Source organism: Poromitra crassiceps (genome assembly GCF_964638095.1).
Source record: "Poromitra crassiceps genome assembly, chromosome: 7".
Classification (NCBI taxonomy): Eukaryota; Metazoa; Chordata; class Actinopteri; order Beryciformes; family Melamphaidae; genus Poromitra; species Poromitra crassiceps.
Window position 1 is genome coordinate 57,816,444 of NC_139628.1, and position 21,793 is coordinate 57,838,236.

The 21,793-nt window shown below is 45.3% G+C and overlaps 1 protein-coding gene across 1 annotated transcript in view; it reads left to right on the top strand.

The window, feature by feature from the left end:
- Positions 1-7,501: 7,501 nt before the first annotated feature.
- Positions 7,502-21,793, top strand: part of prkd4 (protein kinase D4) — a 22,078-nt gene continuing 7,786 nt past the window's right edge. The window contains exons 1-12 of the mRNA XM_083640233.1: positions 7,502-7,580; positions 11,909-12,047; positions 13,158-13,289; positions 13,783-13,937; positions 14,620-14,815; positions 18,518-18,649; positions 19,143-19,314; positions 19,712-19,835; positions 19,987-20,064; positions 20,814-21,033; positions 21,365-21,393; positions 21,561-21,633. Of these exons, the coding sequence (XP_083496359.1) occupies positions 13,250-13,289; positions 13,783-13,937; positions 14,620-14,815; positions 18,518-18,649; positions 19,143-19,314; positions 19,712-19,835; positions 19,987-20,064; positions 20,814-21,033; positions 21,365-21,393; positions 21,561-21,633 (1,219 nt within the window). The 5' untranslated portion in view covers positions 7,502-7,580; positions 11,909-12,047; positions 13,158-13,249. The remainder of the gene's footprint in view (positions 7,581-11,908; positions 12,048-13,157; positions 13,290-13,782; positions 13,938-14,619; positions 14,816-18,517; positions 18,650-19,142; positions 19,315-19,711; positions 19,836-19,986; positions 20,065-20,813; positions 21,034-21,364; positions 21,394-21,560; positions 21,634-21,793) is intronic.

Genomic DNA, 21,793 nt, shown 5'->3' on the forward strand with positions numbered 1-21,793 from the left:
TGGTTTCCCAAATCTGATTTGGGAGTGTGTCCGCACTGCCACAAATCTGATTCTCAAGTCGGATCTGTGTGTCCAGACCTAAACAGCCTATCTGCATGGGTTGCTATGGTAACGACGTGGGCGTCAGTAAATACGTACGTTGGTGACGTGGTTTTCCTGCGCAGAAGCATTTGATGACGAGTTGCGAGTGACGTTCAAATCAGATTCGGTGGATCTGCGCGTCCGCACTGACGTCACATCAGTCGAAAGATTGGAAACTACCTCCATATGTGGTTTGAGACAAGTGACACAAATCAGACTTGGAGCGTCCAGACTCATAAAACCAATCTGGATAGAATCATGAATAGGTCACTAAAGTTCACAAATCAGATTTGGCCTCCTAGTGTGAAAATGGCCTGTTCATCTCATCCCTAAGGGGGAAAGAAACGCTGATGTGAGACAAATGAAGTACCTCAGTTGGTGAAATCTGTCGACCTTCTGAAAAAGCTGCTGATAGAAAGTCTGGACATCGAGGTTTCAGCCAAAACCCTTATGATGCACTTTCCCTTTGACAGCGTATCACTGGCAGCCATCTTGGCACCTGGCAGGCAGGCTAGGCTGATCGTTTTCACTGGAGTCAACAAAATAAGAGACCTTGGTATCACATTGCTGGCGTTTGCCACGGAGAACAACACAATGACGGCCAGAACATTTGGACCATTGCAGGAAAAAGTAAATATACAAACTTTTATCATCTAAATTGTTCTCAAGCTGTAAACTCCACTCATCTGATACTCCAAGGGGCTTAAAACAAACACTAATCTTTGTTTTCAGGTATGATTTGACCCTAATCTGCCACTAAAACTATTCATTTGTCTTAAGAGGAAAAACCTTCTATTGGTCAAAAACCGATTAGTCTGACTGATGCTGGAGAAAACATGATGTGGCTGAGGTGCTAAAAATGTTACGTTTACAATCAGACCTGTTATAGTAGGAAGTTCAAGGTGTAGCAGGTACCTCAAATCAATCTGACCTGTTATAGTAGGAAGTTCAAGGTGTAGCAGGTACCTCAAATCAATCTGACCTGTTATAGTAGGAAGTTCAAGGTGTAGCAGGTACCTCAAATCAATCAGACCTGTTATAGTAGGAAGTTCAAGGTGTAGCAGGTACCTCAAATCAATCAGACCTGTTATAGTAGGAAGTTCAAGGTGTAGCAGGTACCTCAAATCAATCTGACCTGTTATAGTAGGAAGTTCAAGGTGTAGGAGGTACCTCAAATCAATCTGACCTGTTATAGTAGGAGGTTCAAGGTGTAGCAGGTACCTCAAATCAATCTGACCTGTTATAGTAGGAAGTTCAAGGTGTAGGTACCTCTAATTAATTAGGTAAACATCCAAATGGTTGTTTTGATGGTTTTATCAGTTGAAAGCTGACGCAGGGCGCCAGCTGTGTGTGAGGTCATTGTCGAGGTCTCTCTTATGAAGTTGGTTATTTGTCCCTGATTTACTTCTGCTTCATTTGTATTGTTCTGTGCAAAACAATCCTCAATGTTACTTTTTTGTTGTGGACTGGGATAGGTTTCATTGGTCTTAATCAAATACTTGCTGAAAATCTGACCGGTGACCGTCCTCGGGCGATTTCGTCGTAGTTTGTTGTGCATTTCGCTCCAACCTCAAGTGAGCTTTTCTATTGAAGGCACTGAAAAGTGAATCATTTTGAATGTTGAATTTAAAGTTGGTCTTGTGGCGTTTACACTGGGTTTGAGGTGATGCTTTTTTTTGTTGCATTGTTTAGTTCGTAAGCTTAGGAGTGTGAACTCCGCCAAAACACGACCGATACCAACGGACCTGTCCACAGAATGTACATGTCTTACTATGTGGACTTCAAATCAGACTCAGCAAGTTGACATCACATTCTGAATTCAGGATTGGGATCAGATGATCAGATGCAGCTGTTTCTTTTTCTAACTCTTCCACAACCTTTTTATGGTCAAGGAAGGTCAATTCCAGACTGAATGTGATTTAGACTTCTCATTTTCCTTTCCTCTTAGATTCTAAAGGACTTGGGGCGTGCTACATAAACGTTATGGTATAGATATAGATATAGATCAAGCCACACCATCCTAACAGATCGTCCTATCAGAGCAGAGGTCCCGCCCTCCTCAAAACAGTGCATAGTCAAAGAGGGGAGAGAAAGAGCGGATAGAGGACAGAGGCTGGATTTGAAGGTTGTTGTTTTTTGCAACAGAATTTAACCTGGATTTAAAGACCCATGAGACATGTTTTAAAATGGCTAAAAATAGCATCAAATGGGACAAATGGAAAGACATTCTAAAGACATTCTAAAGACATTCTGAAGGCATTCTGTCAACGTCGGTGCGTGCACACCTTCAACCTACGCCTAAATCATTCCAAGTCTCCCCGTTCACCTTTGAATGAGCAGCACCCTGACATTTTGTGAAGTCAAAAGTGAAGTCACATTGCTGAGTCCACTTTATAAGTCCGAACAATATCAGCTTGTGATTGTGCTGTATGTGCTTTGGGGCGGGGGATGTGCGACGTGGCACGTGTTACGGCGTGTATTGAAGAAATGACTGGAAGAGAGCCACTAGCGCCTCCTCTGGCCTGTTTGGGGCGGAAGGGAACTGGTGGGAATAGCGCGATCCTCCCACGTGCTACGTCCTGTCGGTGAAGCTCCCCGCTGTCGGGTGGAAAAGCAGCAGCTGGCAACTGCGCATGTGTCGGAGGAAGCATGGTGCTAGTCTACGGCTCTCCTCAGATCGGCAGAGGGTGGAGCAGCGACCGGGGCAGGAAATTGGCCAAGTACAATTGGGGAGAAAATGGTGGAAAAAGCAGGGGGGGGTGGAGACCGGAAGAGAGGATTGGGAGGGAGGAGTCTGTGTTTCGGGAAAGACGTGAAATGGACTGAACAGTGGAAAAAGATACTGGGGGAGAAAAGTGCTTTAAGTGTCGTTCGCAGCAAATAATGTACAGAATTATCAGTATACCGGTATGACTTTTATGTGTCTGCTGTATGTCACACACACACACACACACACACACACAACCAACCGTAAACCACCGTCTAGTCGTGTACAAAGTTAGTGCAACACTAATCTGTAGTTTGTTTTGAAGGTCTCTAATAATCAAACTGGTCTTACATACCAGAAGCATTGTGGCTCCTCTTCCAGACGTAGGCCCTCTCTGTCTATATACCACATTGCAAAACACTAGTCTCTTCACTATATCAGTAAGCCAGTCGGTCGGTCACCCGGGGGTGTCAGGGTAATTTACGCTGGAGGATAGTGAAGAGGGTCACCACACCACGTTGATCTGAAGTCAACAGGCCTTGACACACCGAGCCCCCTACATGTGTGTGAAGCAGGGCAGTTGCGTTGCCAGTGTCTACCACAGTAGGGAGGGGGGCGCTGTTGATTCACTGTTGTTGGGAGCATTTTTGACTGTTGCTTACTCGTCATTCTCGTTGTTGTCCAAATGCTTCTCAGATCAGTATCTCCACTAGGAGCCGTGGAAGATCACGGTGTGGGTATGAGGGTCTTGTGCGGGTGGGAGGGAGGGATGCATCGTTAACGATGGTGTGACGGATATTATTCTGAAGGGGCCAACCTCATGTATATTTTATCAAAGGTTCAATAAAGACAAATTCCACTTTTCAAACCGATCCTCTGTCTCCTCCATTTTCGTCCACTGTCTGCAAACTTGTGAAAGAATAAAAGTGCTGTCAATTCTCTCTGAAGCTGCAGAAACATCTGAAAGGGTTCTGCATGTTACCTTCATGTTGGGTGCAGTATATGTCTTTACAGCTAGGCCTGGAAGGGTTCTGCATGTTACCTTCATCTTGGGTGTAATATATGTCTTTACAGCTAGGCCTGGAAGGGTTCTGCATGTTACCTTCATGTTGGGTGCAGTATATGTCTTTACAGCTAGGCCTGGAAGGGTTCTGCATGTTACCTTCATGTTGGGTGCAGTATATGTCTTTACAGCTAGGCCTGGAAGGGTTCTGCATGTTACCTTCATGTTGGGTGTAATACATGTCTTTACAGCTAGGCCTGGAAGGGTTCTGCATGTTACCTTCATGTTGGGTGTAATATATGTCTTTACAGCTAGGCCTGGAAGGGTTCTGCATGTTACCTTCATGTTGGGTGTAATATATGTCTTTACAGCTAGGCCTGGAAGGGTTCTGCATGTTACCTTCATGTTGGGTGTAATATATGTCTTTACAGCTAGGCCTGGAAGGGTTCTGCATGTTACCTTCATGTTGGGTGTAATACATGTCTTTACAGCTAGGCCTGGAAGGGTTCTGCATGTTACCTTCATGTTGGGTGTAATATATGTCTTTACAGCTAGGCCTGGAAGGGTTCTGCATGTTACCTTCATGTTGGGTGTAATATATGTCTTTACAGCTAGGCCTGGAAGGGTTCTGCATGTTACCTTCATGTTGGGTGTAATATATGTCTTTACAGCTAGGCCTGGAAGGGTTCTGCATGTTACCTTCATGTTGGGTGTAATACATGTCTTTACAGCTAGGCCTGGAAGGGTTCTGCATGTTACCTTCATGTTGGGTGTAATATATGTCTTTACAGCTAGGCCTGGAAGGGTTCTGCATGTTACCTTCATGTTGGGTGTAATACATGTCTTTACAGCTAGGCCTGGAAGGGTTCTGCATGTTACCTTCATGTTGGGTGTAATATATGTCTTTACAGCTAGGCCTGGAAGGGTTCTGCATGTTACCTTCATGTTGGGTGTAATATATGTCTTTACAGCTAGGCCTGGAAGGGTTCTGCATGTTACCTTCATGTTGGGTGTAATATATGTCTTTACAGCTAGGCCTGGAAGGGTTCTGCATGTTACCTTCATGTTGGGTGTAGTATATGTCTTTACAGCTAGGCCTGGAAGGGTTCTGCATGTTACCTTCATGTTGGGTGCAGTATATGTCTTTACAGCTAGGCCTGGAAGGGTTCTGCATGTTACCTTCATGTTGGGTGTAGTATATGTCTTTACAGCTAGGCCTGGAAGGGTTCTGCATGTTACCTTCATGTTGGGTGTAATACATGTCTTTACAGCTAGGCCTGGAAGGGTTCTGCATGTTACCTTCATGTTGGGTGTAATATATGTCTTTACAGCTAGGCCTGGAAGGGTTCTGCATGTTACCTTCATGTTGGGTGTAATATATGTCTTTACAGCTAGGCCTGGAAGGGTTCTGCATGTTACCTTCATGTTGGGTGCAGTATATGTCTTTACAGCTAGGCCTGGAAGGGTTCTGCATGTTACCTTCATGTTGGGTGTAGTATATGTCTTTACAGCTAGGCCTGGAAGGGTTCTGCATGTTACCTTCATGTTGGGTGTAATATATGTCTTTACAGCTAGGCCTGGAAGGGTTCTGCATGTTACCTTCATGTTGGGTGCAGTACATGTCTTTACAGCTAGGCCTGGAAGGGTTCTGCATGTTACCTTCATGTTGGGTGTAATATATGTCTTTACAGCTAGGCCTGGAAGGGTTCTGCATGTTACCTTCATGTTGGGTGTAATATATGTCTTTACAGCTAGGCCTGGAAGGGTTCTGCATGTTACCTTCATGTTGGGTGTAGTATATGTCTTTACAGCTAGGCCTGGAAGGGTTCTGCATGTTACCTTCATGTTGGGTGCAGTATATGTCTTTACAGCTAGGCCTGGAAGGGTTCTGCATGTTACCTTCATGTTGGGTGCAGTATATGTCTTTACAGCTAGGCCTGGAAGGGTTCTGCATGTTACCTTCATGTTGGGTGTAATATATGTCTTTACAGCTAGGCCTGGAAGGGTTCTGCATGTTACCTTCATGTTGGGTGCAGTACATGTCTTTACAGCTAGGCCTGGAAGGGTTCTGCATGTTACCTTCATGTTGGGTGCAGTACATGTCTTTACAGCTAGGCCTGGAAGGGTTCTGCATGTTACCTTCATGTTGGGTGCAGTACATGTCTTTACAGCTAGGCCTGGAAGGGTTCTGCATGTTACCTTCATGTTGGGTGTAGTATATGTCTTTACAGCTAGGCCTGGAAGGGTTCTGCATGTTACCTTCATGTTGGGTGTAATATATGTCTTTACAGCTAGGCCTGGAAGGGTTCTGCATGTTACCTTCATGTTGGGTGCAGTATATGTCTTTACAGCTAGGCCTGGAAGGGTTCTGCATGTTACCTTCATGTTGGGTGCAGTATATGTCTTTACAGCTAGGCCTGGAAGGGTTCTGCATGTTACCTTCATGTTGGGTGTAATATATGTCTTTACAGCTAGGCCTGGAAGGGTTCTGCATGTTACCTTCATGTTGGGTGTAATATATGTCTTTACAGCTAGGCCTGGAAGGGTTCTGCATGTTACCTTCATGTTGGGTGCAGTATATGTCTTTACAGCTAGGCCTGGAAGGGTTCTGCATGTTACCTTCATGTTGGGTGCAGTATATGTCTTTACAGCTAGGCCTGGAAGGGTTCTGCATGTTACCTTCATGTTGGGTGTAATATATGTCTTTACAGCTAGGCCTGGAAGGGTTCTGCATGTTACCTTCATGTTGGGTGTAATATATGTCTTTACAGCTAGGCCTGGGGCTGTGAACCGTACACACACTGAGGTTGCTCGCCTCGGCTCACTCTCACTTCCTGTGTCATCGACGACGGCCCCAGAAAAGGAAACCAAACCCACCAGAGTTCACAGAGAGAATGTGCAGAGAAGATATTAGACTGATTGCTGTCAGCCCTCCAGATCGCTGAGATACCAGCCTGAAAGGTGGAAGCCTAGAAGATACCAGCCTGGGGGGTTGAGATACCAGCCTGGGAGGTGGAAGCCTAGAAGATACCAGCCTGGGAGGTTGAGATACCAGCCTGGGAGGTGGAAGCCTAGAAGGGACTGAAGAAAGCCAGGTGCCTCCCTCACAATCAAGTAGGTATCAGTTACTGATGGTGTTTAGATGCTTCAGAGAACCTGTTCAGATACTATTTCTCTGTGCAGAGGTTAGGAGGAGCCTGAATTCATGCTGTACTCTGTTTCTTGTTTGACGATTCAGTTTATTCTAAAATGTCATAAATGAATTTTTAGAAAGTTGTTCAGAAATATAGACAATTCCATCAGTAACAATGTTAGTATGGTACTTGTTCACCAAAGCTTTTTAAATGATTAAGATGCTTATCCATAATGAGTTGGACTAAAAATGTGAAGACCTCTCCAAAAAGCTATACTGTATATTCATTTTAGAAGGATTTGGCCTCCTGAAAACCATCACGTTAAAAAAGATATATAAATGATAACATCATCAAACAATTTTGTAAGCAAAGATGACTCCTAGGTTTTATAGTAACCCACAGTATGCTTTAATTTGTGACACCAATTCTGTCATGTCTGTACATCAGAGTCCTCCAGACGCCTGTAGGCCTGTCACCTGCACCCTTTACCCATATCTCTCCCTCAGGCAGGGTCTCCATGACAGCAGTGCCCCCCTCCTCCCTGGCTCTGGTGCAGTTCCAGCTGGGCCTGTTCAGAGAGGTGGTCCGAGTGCCGGCCAGCAACCTGAGCTACCGCCATGCCAAGAGACTGGCAGCCGAGATCATAGAGCGCAAGGTACCGAGTGCTAAACACAAGAAGGCAGCCTCCTGTCTGAGGTGGGCCGGCCTCCTCTCTCAGGTGGGCCGGCCTCCTCTCTGAGGTGGGCCGGCCTCCTCTCTCAGGTGGGCCGGCCTCCTCTCTCAGGTGGGCCGGCCTCCTCTCTGAGGTGGGCCGGCCTCCTCTCTCAGGTGGCTCCTCTCTGAGGTGGGCCGGCCTCCTCTCTGAGGTGGGCCGGCCTCCTCTCTCAGGTGGGCCGGCCTCCTCTCTCAGGTGGGCTGGCCTCTTCTCTGAGGTGGGCCGGCTCCTCTCTCAGGTGGGCCGGCCTCCTCTCTCAGGTGGGCCGGCCTCCTCTCTCACGTGGGCCGGCCTCCTCTCTCACGTGGGCCGGCCTCCTCTCTCAGGTGGGCCGGCCTCCTCTCTCAGGTGGGCCGGCCTCCTCTCTCAGGTGGGCCGGCCTCCTCTCTCAGGTGGGCCGGCCTCCTCTCTCAGGTCGGCCGGCCTCCTCTCTCAGGTGGGCCGGCCTCCTGTCTGAGGAAAATAAAAAAAAATCCCTGGGATTTTCAAACTCTAGCACTGGTGTTTTTCTAAGTGGCAGTTAAGGAAAGATCAAACAAATTGTAAAAAAGTACTTAAAAATACTATTGAGTATTTGTTAATAGGCTACATAGCAGAATGTGGCCGGTTCAAAACCTGCAGGGCTCGGTGAGTAAATCTGGATGGGTGAAGTGAATGACAAATCCACACTTCTCTCCCCTTCCATAATAACTAGAGTTGAGTTGCCCTTGAGCAAGGCACCTAGCCCTAGCTGCTTGTGAGGCTCTCTCAGCATCACCCAAGTGTGAACGTGTGTAACTGTGTTTACCAAGCATAATGTAGACTAGACTCACACCCCACTCTTGATGAAGTCTCTCCAGGAAGAGAAGAGAGACGTTTCAAGCCTGTCTGGTCTGGCTGTGAAGCTGACTAATGCATCAGGAAGTGCACTGTGAAAAGGTCAACCACCGTCTGTATGGAAGATTTTGAAGGTTACCATCTGATGAGCAGCTTGTGGGAGGAGCCATGTCTCTACATCATCACCTGTGTCAGGGTTTGAAGGCTCCAACGTGATTGTTACATAGATTATACAGTTTCAGACTAGGGAGTAAATACACTATTACATAGATAAACGATGCCTGAACAACTGTATATCAAATACTCTGTACGTACTGTACACAGTCTTTATGTACAAAATAATGTTTTATTTATACAGTATCTTCTACCCCTAGAAGGCAGCTACTAAACTTTCACTTTCTAGACTTCTTATACTGTGAATGGCTGATCAGCATCAACTTGCTCAGCGGGATGTTGGTGGTTTTAGGTGTTATACGTTTGTATCTCGTTCACCACCACACAACATAGCATCTGACGAAACTGCCCTGTTGAATGCTGCAGGATGTAGATGTTAGTTTACATGTTAGTTTGGATGAATTGAGGCCGTGGCGTAAATCCGATTTGAACCGTGAAGCCAGCTGGATTCACGCGAGATCTGTTTGTGAAACAGAATGTGAAACAAAAACCATCCATCTGGCAGCATCAGGTGATCCGATTTAGGATTTCAGTCGAATGTAAAGAAAATCTGTCCAAAATATTGAATTGAAATTTGGCCTGAGGTTGTAATTTTCTTCCTCAAAGCTGTTTGGCTGCAAATCCTTGTTGTTTTGTTTGTTTGTATCATCCAAGAAAGGCTTTGTGTGATGTTTGTAAGACTTTGGTCAAGATAATTAGGTGGTGAAGACAGTTGGATAATTTGGACTTTTTGAATAACTGGAGCACAGGATTTGATGTTGGCAGCTCTTCCATGAGGTGACGTTACATCAGTAGATGGTTTGGATGGTGAACGCAGCAGCAGACACACTAAACAGCTCTGGCTGTGGTTAACTAGAGAAGCTACATGATGAATCGTAGGTGCTGGTCTCTGTCTCTGTCTTTCCTCTCGTGTCGTGACGGTCGTCTGTTCTGGTCTCCATACTGACTGACTTACAGGGGCCGTTGTGGTCACCAGGCACACAACAAACTTTCCAACCACATGCACACGCACACACACACACACACACACACACACACACACGCACACACACACACACACACACACACACACACACACACACACACACACACACACACACACACACACAGTCTGCCTCGCTCACACTAGAACTCTCTTTCCTTTGATCGTTTGGTAAGTTTCCATGCAGTTGGTGGAGTGTGTGTGTGTGTGTGTGTGTGTGTGTGTGTGTGTGTGTGTGTGTGTGTGTGTGTGCGTGTGCGTGTGCATGTGTGTGTGTGTGTAAACTCAGAGCAGCAGACTTGTTTTCAATGAAAAATAGAAAAGTAGCTGGGCAGTGGGCCCTACTACAAAAACCAAAGGCACTCAGTCTCCAAGTTAAAAAGTCTTTATTTAGGAATGGCTTAACCCAACGCGTGTCGGCAGTACATCTGCCTTCATCAGGGGTAGGTTAAAATCATCAGTGCACAGGTGTGTTAAGAGTGATCAGGAGCCAATCAGCCGACCAATCACTAGACAGCATACCAGACAATTACACAATCAAGGATGACAGTGAATAAGCACCCATATAACCTGTACTCATACAAAAAACAACAACATAAGCAGTGCAATATCAAGCACAAAATATACCCTGGGTGTCTGGGGCCGGGAGAGGGACTCCTAGCCTGGGTGGTGGCAGCCTGGTGGTGGGAGTGGCTGGCCTGGGTGTCTGTGCCCAGCAGAGGGGCTCTTAGCCTGGAGGTGGGGGTGGCTGGCCTGGGTGTCTGTGCCCAGCAGAGTGGCGCCGCTAGACCTCTCCTCTCCCCTCCCCTCCTCTCCTCTCCCCTCCCCTCCCCTCCTCCGCTCTCTGGGCCCCCCCACCCACCCCCGCTCTCCCCTCACCCTCCCCTCCTCTCCTCTCCCCTCCTCTCCCTCTCGCGCTATCATGGCTGCTGACTGTATTTCTGAGATTGTGTGTTATTATCTGCAAATAGAACAGGATTCAATATTTGGTGCTGCAGCGGCTTTCTCTTTGATCTGTGTGTGTTTTTATGGATCTTTTCCCTCACGTAGCGTCTGTCTGTCTGGTTCTGCTCTGAAGCTGCTCTGCTGCTCTCGTCACGTACCACAGCCAAGCAGGTTTCTCTCATTGACTGCTCACATAAGCAGGAGTGAAGTATAACAGCGATATATGTCAGACTGTATCATCTCTTATCTCTGATCTTCCCAGCACATAGACCCATCTCTTATGTCAGACTGTATCATCTTTGATCTCTGATCTTCCCAGCACATAGACCCATCTCTTATGTCAGACTGTATCATCTTTGATCTCTGATCTTCCCAGCACATAGACCCATCTCTTATGTCAGACTGTATCATCTGTTATCTCTGATCTTCCCAGCACATAGACCCATCTCTGTTTGTTCAAACTTGTAACTAGGTCATGTTTTGTGATGGTAATGCACAGAGAGAATAGTAAAGACAGTTTGATTGTTGAGTCTGTGTTACTGTTCAAACTGTCTGTTCGTTGAGCTCCAGTTTGCACCGACGCCATCCTTTATCTGTTTCCCACTGAAACATGAGGAGGTTTATGATTTATCAAGCTTATTTTGTGATATTAGTCAAATTATCTCACTACACTGGTCAAGGTTTCAATAGATTTTACTTGATACAAGCCGATATGACTTTGCTCAAGAAATCCTCATAAAACAACCAAGAAAATCTTGAAACATTCTCTTGGAAAAAATAGTGACATTTGTTGAAACCGGTAAAATGATCTGCCAGTGCAGTAAGATGATTTCTGACACACATAAATACTAAAATAAGGTTGACAAGTCCTAGAATGGGTGTAGGGATATGGTGTATGGCGAAGATCTTCCTGGTCAGATTCTTTGTCTGTCTCTGTCTATTTGCAGGCTCCAGATTGCTGTATCTGTCTCTCCATCCAATTTTTTTTATGCAATTAATGATGTATCAAAATCAGACAGGATGGAAATGTTAAATTAGATAGAAAATGTCCTCAATATCGACCAAAAAATAGTTTTCATGCTCAAACACATTTTTGTCGATGGAATCAATAAATTATGGAATAAATTGTGACAAAGAAATTGTAATGAATAACGACATCGAGTAAAGACTTTCCCTTCTTCTTCTTCTTCTTCACGTCTTCTCTGTGCTATCTGATGTAGCATCAGTCCAGCTCCACGCTGCACGGTGTCTCATGAGACATTGGATCAGTCCAGCTCCACGCTGCACGGTGTCTCATGAGACAGTTGAGAAGTTCATGTTTGTGACTGAGTGTGTCTCTGCTTGTCTGCAGGCTCCAGACGTCAGTGTGGTGGGCGTGGGCGAGAGGGTCCTCCTGTTCAGACACCGGCCTGACTCCCAGGAGCTGCTGCAGCGCCTCACCGAGCAGGACCAGCTGCAGGACGGAGACCTGATCGAGGTGGTCGTCTCAGGTCAGAGCTGCACCCATAACACACCATATATATATATATATATATATATATATATATATATATATATATATATATATATATATATATATATATATATATATATATATATATATGAGTGTAACACACACACTCAGAGATGAGTGAGAGGATGGAGACAGGGTCACCGAGCTGCTGTGGTTTCTCACCTGACCACATCCCCTGCTTCTCTATGGCTCAATGGGCTGTATGTGTCAGTAATCTATTCTATTCTATTCTATTCTATTATTATTCCATTCTATCTTATTCTGTTGGTTGATTTTTGTCCGTTTCTTGTTTTTATTCATGCTTTCGGGTTGTTTACAAACCCTGACAAAGGCCATGTGCTGAAATGCATGTTTGACTAATAAATTGATGGAATTTACTTGCCTATTCCATGCACCTCGTTACTTAGTGGGTAAAGTTGTAGCAGAGTTCTATCTTTGTCATTGTCTTTCTGTATTGTTTTTGTCTTCTATCTCTTGATGTGACGCTACGCTACATACTTACACTGAGTCCAATTCTTCGTATGTAATCTGATTACCAACTGTGGCAATGAAAGTGAATCTGAATCTGAATCTGAATCGGAATACCTTATAATACTCCAGAGATACACACAGGCCATCCACGTATTTGCGGGCTATGCTGCAGTGAACTCCCTAGTGACGCTGCCGCTATTTGTTTATGCCTGCTAGCATTACAAAGCTACCAATTTTTTTTTTTATTCTTGGCCATAATTATTCATAATTCTGACTATTTTATAGTCTGTTTTATGAGCGGTTTCAGGCAGATCTGTAGAAGTCAAAATGGCTAAAATCATCATTCGAAATCGAAATCAATGGATTTAGTTCAGAGAATAATCTCAGCACCAGTGGCTCCTGCATGACATGACTGGCTTTCCTTGGGAAGCTAAGCAGGTCTGGCCTAGGATACTCCAGGTGGGTGCTACACATCGCTGCTGATTTCACTGATTAGATCACCTTCACCCAGAGAGCAGCAAGTGATCAGTGAATCAGCTGTATTGTGTGATTTGAATCAAAGCTGCAGACCCTCTGGAGCTTTGAACCACTCTCTCTTCCCTCTAATCTGACTCAGGATTGGCCGCCGTGACGGAGATAAAGATCCGCCCACACTCCCTGGTGGTCCAATCGTATCGGACGCCGACCTTCTGCCACCACTGTGGAGAAATGCTGTGGGGCCTCGTTCGCCAGGGGTTAAAATGCGAAGGCAAGGCTGCGCACCGCATCATACAGTATATATCATTATTACCTATATTCATGCTATCTGGGGTTTGTTTTAGGTTTAAAGGGACAGTTCACCCCAAAATCCAAAATAGATATTTTTCCTCTTCCCTGTAGTGCTATTTATCCATCTAGATTTTTTTGGTGTGAGTTGCCAAGTTTTAGAGATATTGGCTGTAAAGATGTAGACCTGCGCCTTCTCTTCAATACAATGGAACTGGATGGCTCTCAGCTTGTGGTGCTCAAAGCACAGAAAAATACATGCAACCGAACTACACCCGCTAACCGTCTCACCACGTTTTTCAAATGTATTTTTGCCGCTTTGGGCACCACAAGCCGAGTGCCATCCGGTTCCATTGTAAAGGAGAGAAGGCAGACATCTCTAGGCCGATATCTCCAAAACTCGGCAACTCACACCAAAACATTCTAGAATGGATAAATAGCACTACAGGTACTACCCCTCCTCCGTGTCTATTCAGGTTGTGGACTAGACTTCCATAAGCGCTGTGCTTTCCAGCTGCCCAGTGACTGCAGCCGTGCGCGGCGGCAGGTCGGCCCCAGCCTCTCCCTGTTCCCTCCCCGGAGGCCGCGCGCGCACTCCCTCTCCACACAGGCAGGGGGCAGTCTGGAAGAGGTAAGGAATACAAATATTATCAAGTAGCACAGAGGCCCATGTTTGCTGTGTCGATCCTCATAAATGTGCCGCAGCCAAGGTTATTATAGTTAACGAAAACTAACGAAAAAACGAAAACTAGAATTGAAAAAACATGAAATAAACTGAAATAAAAATAAAAACTAAGCTTTACAAAAAAACCATAACTAACTAAAACGGTATTGTGTGTTTACAAAACTAACTAAAATAAAATAAAATTGAAGAGAAAATGTCCTTAGTTTTAGTCTTTGTCAGTTTACAGTATTTCATACATAATAAGCCTATATTTTGAGTGGAGATGAAATCTATTTTCCTAGATCTATCATATTTTATGACCCTTTTGAATCTCACCCCTGACAAACACCCCATATTACAAAAAAAAGAGGAAAGGGGCAAAAAAAGACTAAAACTAACACTGAAACTAATAAAAACTAAACTAAAACTAAGCATTTTCAAAAAATAAAAACTAAACTAAATGATCAAACCCACCTTAAAAACTAATGAAAACTAAACTGAAATTGAAAACAAAAAGTCAAAACTAATAAAAATAAAAACTAATGAAAAAAATCCAAAACTATTATAACCTTGACGATTAAAATGGGAAACATATTTTTTATTTTTCCCATATCTTACATGTAACTTCCAACACCTCTCCTCCCCCCAGATCAGCATGTCCAAGCCCAGGTCCAGACCTCCGTCCTGGGCCGAGCCTCCCGTGTGGCTGGGCGTGGGGAGCGGTGAAGAGGCCAGGCCGCACGTCCCGCACACCTTCCACATCCACAGCTACACCACACCCACAGTGTGCCAGCACTGCCACCGCCTCCTCAAAGGCCTGTTCAGACAGGGCCTGCAGTGCTCCGGTGGGTCCAGTGTTCAGACAGGGCCTGCAGTGCTCCGGTGGGTTCAGACAGGGCCTGCAGTGCTCCGGTGGGTTCAGACAGGGCCTGCAGTGCTCCGGTGGGTTCAGACAGGGCCTGCAGTGCTCCGGTGGGTCCAGTGACAGGAAATGACACCAAGTCAAAACAGCAGTTCATGTTGTATAGACGGTTTTCACCAGCTGCAACCCCACAGCACTTCCTTTTTCTCAGCTTCTTCTTCTGTGTTTTATGGCGGTTGGCATCCTTAAATGTTGCATTACCACCACCTGAATTGTATCAGCTTCACAGTGCTAACTATTGACAGTGTCCACTTTCTCAGCTATTCAGGGGAAAACACTGACATAGCCTACTTCTATTTCTATTTTTTATTTTTGCTATGTAAACGTTTAAATGTAAAGATAGGCCTATGCGTGCAATAACGTACTGATAGTCAGCTTACTCTGTAACATGTAGCTTTTATTAGCCTCTCAGGCTAGCTCCGGGACGTGATCTTTTTTTCCCATGATGGCGAAGGCATGACCGTCCCTGCCTCTAATTGGCTGACTGCACTCGGCTGCTCTCGCCTGCTTCCCAGGTGAGCCAGAAGTCATCTCAAACGAGCCATTATAGCCTATACTTTCATTCAATGTCACGATGCTGCGGGGGGAAGTAGGCTACTTCATAGCTTAACTATGAAAATAGTGTCCCCTGTTTATCTCCCTTTCTGCTGCAGCATGTTGAAGAAATAAATGTTCAGTTTGAACAACACCCATTCTGGTCATTATAGAGCAAGATGATCGCTTCCACTACCAGGGCCGCCCAGAGAGATGGCAGTGCCCCTGGAAGGGTCCAGCCACTATGGCCCCCCTCCCCCGTACGCACTTTACTCATATCAACGCTCCAGCTTTCGGAGCTGACTGAAAAAAGTTTGTTAACAGATTATTATTTGGGTCTAAAGCCTTTGCCTGCTCCTGCTTTTTGTTTTGCCTTGTGATTTTGGCATCCTGACTTTTGTTTTGCTCCTGGTATTTTGCCATCACCGGTCTTGTTTTGTTTGCTATCACCTGTCTGTGTTGTGTGTTACACCATAAATGGTCCCTGCGCTGCTGCCCCAAGCAAAATGGTCCACCCCAAGCCTGCCTTGTTGTTCTTCTTCTTCTTTTGGCTTTCCGGCAGACTAGATGCCTTGCGGCACATTGCTGCCTCTCACTGCACTGGTCGGATGGGGGATTACATCAGAATGGCACTATTTTCCACAGGAGCACTCCTGCCCAAGCATGCCTTGTTACTGCTGCTGTGTTTTGTGTATTTGTTCGACTCCTTGCAAAAAATAAATTAGTTGCCGCATTTTCAGGATGGGAGATATATTTTAGTGTAAAAAAAGAAAAGAAAAAAAAGGCCTGGCTCCAGTGCCCCCCCTAGTGGCGACACCCCTGGAAGCTTACCCCTTTACCCCCCCTTATGGGCGGACCTGTCCACTACACAACACTGTATTTACGTAGGCTATGTGGAATGAGAGGGATCTCTGATGGGATACTGATGTCCAGCATGACTGGTGACGAGGGAAACATGAGTTTGTTTACTGCGTCGCGCCATGCACCGGGTCCGCCTGGTGCGCGGGGTTCTGGAGGAGGGTCTCAGCCGGGGGTGTGGGACCCGGGCAGGGTGAGGGGCAGGGCGGGTGGTGGGAGTGGATGCCCTGGGTGTCTGTGTCTGGCGGCGCTCTCCTCCTCTCCCCCTCCCCCTCTCCTCTCTTCTTCTCCTCTCCTCTCCTCTTCTCCCCTGCCCTCCTCTTCTCATCTCCCTTCCCCTCCCCTCTCCCCCTCTCCTCTCTCCCCTCCCCTCTCCTCTCCTCTCCTCTCCAGCAGCCTCTCTGGTTCCCCCCACCCCGGTCAGCCCTTTTATACACGGTCCAAACAGCGCAGGACAACGCGATTGGCTGGCTCAGATTTGAACAGATCTGAGCCAGCCGATTGGCGTTATCCTATGATGACGTAATGTCCTGTGCCGCATGACCGGATGGACCATATATGGACTTCCTCCTCCCGACTGGCTCGTATCCGTCAGATCCCTTTGCAATAACAACCCCGTGCAATCCATAAAGGTACATGGACGTTACTCTGCAGAAACTAAACAAAATCACGAATTGCTCTGTTTTTGGAGCTCTGTCTGCATGTCTGTGTTTGTCTAGTTAACGAGTTAACGTTAGCTAACGGCTAACATTCGCTAGTTAGCCAACCAACCAGCAGCTAACATTAGCTAGCTATAGCTAGCTTACCGGAAGCGATATTTTTTTCGGATGATGGCGAAGGCATAACCCACCCCTGGCCCTCTCTGCCTCTGATTAGTGGCAGCGTTATAAACCATATATATGACTATATTAAAAACATAAACACACTGGCGTCTTTCATGCAGGCTAGCAAGCGTAACTGCTGTATGTCTGTCTGACCCACTGAGTCTGACGGTCTGACCACAGACTGTAGAAAGAGATGTAATGCAGGATAGCCAAGCGAATGTGTTTGGATGGAAGTGTGACGCTAGGCCAATCAGAGGCAGAGAGGGGCGGGTTATGCCTTCGCATAGCCTTCGCCATCATCCGAAAAAATATATCGCCTCCGGGACGCGTAACAACGCTTCCTACCCAGCCTGTGCACGTCTTTCCGACAGGGGTGGTTGTTATGGCAACTATCAACAACAACAACTACAACTACTACAAGACATAAAGACCGAAATAGGCTACCTTGTTAATGTGTCTGTCGGAGACACGGCCTAACGTTATTTTCCCATAGACATTTAGTAAAATGGTTATAAAAAATAGTTTTACTTCGTCACACCAAACGGTTCAGCTATATTTAGAATCGGGAGAGGCCATAGAACATTTCACTCAGACCAAAACGTAAAAAAACAAAACATAGAACAAATATTTTCTTTAAATCCAGTTTTTTACGTTTTGGTCCGAGTGAGATGTTATGCGGTCTCTCCTGTTTCTAAATATATCTGAACCGTTTGGTTTTACCAAGTAAAACTATTTTTATAAGCATTTTACGAAATGTCTATGGAAAAATAAATGGCGGATGATAATCTCTGGTACAGTGCTGAAGCAGGAAGTGACGTTCCACTTTGGCTCTCTATTGGTTGAGGCTTCAGACAGAGTCCCTTCACTTATAATAGATTGTATTTGCACAAAGACTGGAAACCACAGCAGAGAGCGGATGTCTGCAGCTGGCCTCAGTGGCTTGTGAAAATAATAATAATTATCATGATACATTTAATTTGTATGGTGCTTTTCAAGGTGCTTCATGGCAAAAATCAATGTAAAAAATAGTAACAATAAGTTTGCTAGTATGCTTTGCTTTTCAACCAGATCCGGATCTAATGTGTGCTGATGTGTGTCTCAGAGAGCTAAATTCAAGTTATATTCAATAATAACCTCATTCAATGTCAAGCAATTGCATTCACTTTCAAATCGTGCCTCACAAATTAAAATATTTAATTGGCAATATGAGCATGACAAATTCAAATGTCTGCAGTTTAAATACAGTCTCTGCGGGCACTAATCTCCTTCCATGGATTTGCCATTTTTGAAATCTGAAGACAATCCACCTTCTGAATCGAGTGAATCTCTCACACTCTCTAACCCCCCCCCCCCCCTTTTTTCTCTGTGTATTTGAATGCACCACCTCTGCTCTCTCTCCATGTTGTCAGACTGCAGGTTCAACTGTCACCGGCGCTGCGAGCCGTTACTCCCCAGAGACTGTCCAGGAGAGAGGAGAGGCGTCAACGAGCCGTTACTCCCCAGAGACTGTCCAGGAGAGAGGAGAGGCGTCAACGGCGAAGGTGAGGAGAAATCCCTGCTGTGTGCCCATCACAAGTCTGTAGACTGACTCGCACTTATGTCTGTGTGACAGATAATATAATCAATAATGATGATAATTAGTTCCTTGATGATTCAAGGAAACAAGTATGATTTTGGTCACAGATATCCATATTAGAGCTATAAGATAAAGTAATCCTTATTTTACTGTTAACAAAGATAGTGGATATTCTAGGCTCCTACTATGTTGTACTGGCCAACAATTCCAATAAAATTATTTATTGCCTTTCAATAGAATCATGTTGTGATGAAATAATGATATTGAATTATCATGATATGCAATTCTGTTGTCTAAATTCATGATAGAAAATGATTGATCTGAAACAAATTTGGGAATATTATTTGAAAAAACCCTAAGCCTTTTGTCATACTTTACACTAGTGTGTACTTCAATGATGATTATGTAACATGTTTCCAGTCATAATATATTTCCTGAGTGTGATGTCATGTTTGCAGACTCCACAGCTGTTCAGTGCCACAGACGGGACTCAGGGGACGATGAGTCAGAGCTCAGCAGCAGCACTATGACATCACTAGAAAGCTTGGACGATGACACGGACGATGACATGTCCGCTGACTCGCCGACTGAGACGAAGGAAGTGCTTCTTCCCCAGCAAGAACCAATCAGGTCAGACGATTATCAAATGAATCCTGGACCTCTTGTCTGTGTTCACTATGCTCAGTCAGCAGTATTGATCTCAGGCCATTGAACAGTTATTGATTATTCTCCATTAAAAATGGCACGTCTGCCTACTTGATCCTGATTGGAGACGCTCTGTGAATAATGGAGTTTGATCTAAAAACCTACTGCCACCTAGAGGCATTTGGATGGTACTTTCACAGGCAAATCCTGCCATTCATAATGATTATAACAATATTAAAAATCATTTTGAATATAAGTCAGGTTAAAGACAAAGTTACAAAGTGTCATACAATTAAGAGAAGAGAAAGATGACTGATCAATGTGTTCACTGGGTCTGTTTCTGGTCTTTATTCACCTGCACCTCCCTCCACCCCTCTGTCAGTCCTTGTTTCAGCAGCTACATCCCTCTGATGCGGGTGGTGCAGTCAATGCATCACGTGAAGAGGAGAGGCAGCGGAGTGCTGAGGGAAGGCTGGCTGCTACACCACACAAACACTGACACACTGGTGAAGACACACACACACACGCACACACACGCACACACGCACACGCACACGCACACACACACACACACACACACACACACACACACACACACACACACACACACACACACACCTGAGGAGTTATGAATAACTTGACCATCATTTGTCCCAGAGGAAGCGTCATTACTGGATCGTGGACTGGAAGAGCATCACTCTGTACCAGAATGAGAGCAGCACCAAGTACTACAAGGTACAATACTCTGTTGACACCTAGTGGCCAGGTCGCGTACTGATCAGTATCTGCTCTGATTGTTGAAATAAAAGTGGGGCGTCTGGGTAGTGTCGAGGTAAAAGCACCCGCACTCCCCGTGGAGACCCGGGTTAAATTCCCCACAGCGCCGTCTGCTGGCGGGAAGCCGGTGGGGTATGTGTCCCGGTCGCTGCACTAGTGCCTCCTCTGGTCGGTCAGGGCACTTGTTTCGGAGGGAGGGGAACTGGGGGGAGTGATCCTCCCACGCGCTACATCCTGCTGGTGAAACGCGTCGCTGTCGGGTGAAAAGAAGCATGTATCGGAGGAAGCATGTGATATAGTTTACACTACAGCTCTCCCCAGATCGGTAGAGGGGGTGGAGCAACGATTTTGCATGGGGAGAAAATGTGAGAAAACCTGGAAAAAACTAGATAAAAAATAAATAAATTCAGAAGTAAAACTACGTTTACTGACATTTGTTACTTGATAGAACATTCAACAGAACCTTTAATTCCACCCTGATTGATTAAAACAAACTCCAATCTTTACTCACTTTACCTCCTGTACTGCCCACTCTTTGTTAGTGATTTTAAATGTATTTTTACTCATGAGCATCAAATTCATGATTCATGGTATGTGACTTGTTTGTGAGGAGATATTTTATTCTCAATGGGACATATTATATGTTTAAGTAAAGTTTAAATGATATAAAATAAAGAAACATAATGCTTCCCCTCCCCCCTCACCAGGAGATCCCTCTATCGGAGGTGCTGCAGGTTCGAGGCCCCGCCCAGCTCTCGGTGCCCTTGTTGCCGGGCAACGCGGGCGCCCTGCACTCGCTGGAGGTGGTGACGGCCGGGGCGGTTCACTGCGTGGTGGCCGGGCGGGACGGGCCCGCCTGGGAGAGCGCCATACGCCTGGCTCTGATGCCCGTGCAGAGCAGCAGAGGACTGGACAAGGAGAACCAGGGTGAGCCGCAAATACCACTTTGACATGAGCAGCGGACCAGAGCCAGAATGAATCCCTCTGGAGACTTTTCCCACCCACCCGCAGAAACATAACGAGTGAAAAATAGATTTGTCAAGGTTATGGAACCAAAATGCTTATTAATGTGACTTGTGATGAGCCATTTCTCCCGTTAATAACTTAGACCAAATGTAACATGGGCAGTGGACCGTGAGGCAAAAAAGAATCCCTCTGGATATTGATTCCTTTAGAAACGGAATGAGTGAAATATAACTTGTTTGGATTCATATAAATCCAACAGACATTAATATCATTATATCATTTATCATTGCAGATAAAGGTTCAGTCTGTGGAGACAGCGTGGTACGTATCAACTAAATTAGTATACCTCTGATATAGTTCAAAACTATTTATAGTCCTTATAGGGAAATCATAATAGATATAAGGTGAAGTGTGTGTACATTGTTAATATATAATATATATATATCATATATATATATATATATAATATGTGTGAGTGTGTGTTTCAGGACATCAGCTCGGTGTATCAGATCTGTACAGAGGAGGTGTTGGGGTCGGGACAGTTTGGAGTCGTCTACAGAGGTAAAGATCATCACCCTAACCCTAACCCTAACCGTCTACAGAGGTAAAGATCATCACCCTAACCCTAACCCTAACCGTCTACAGAGGTAAAGATCATCGTAACCTAATTATTATCAACACATTACTACCAGGAGAAAAGTGTTTGTTGGAGTACCAGGTG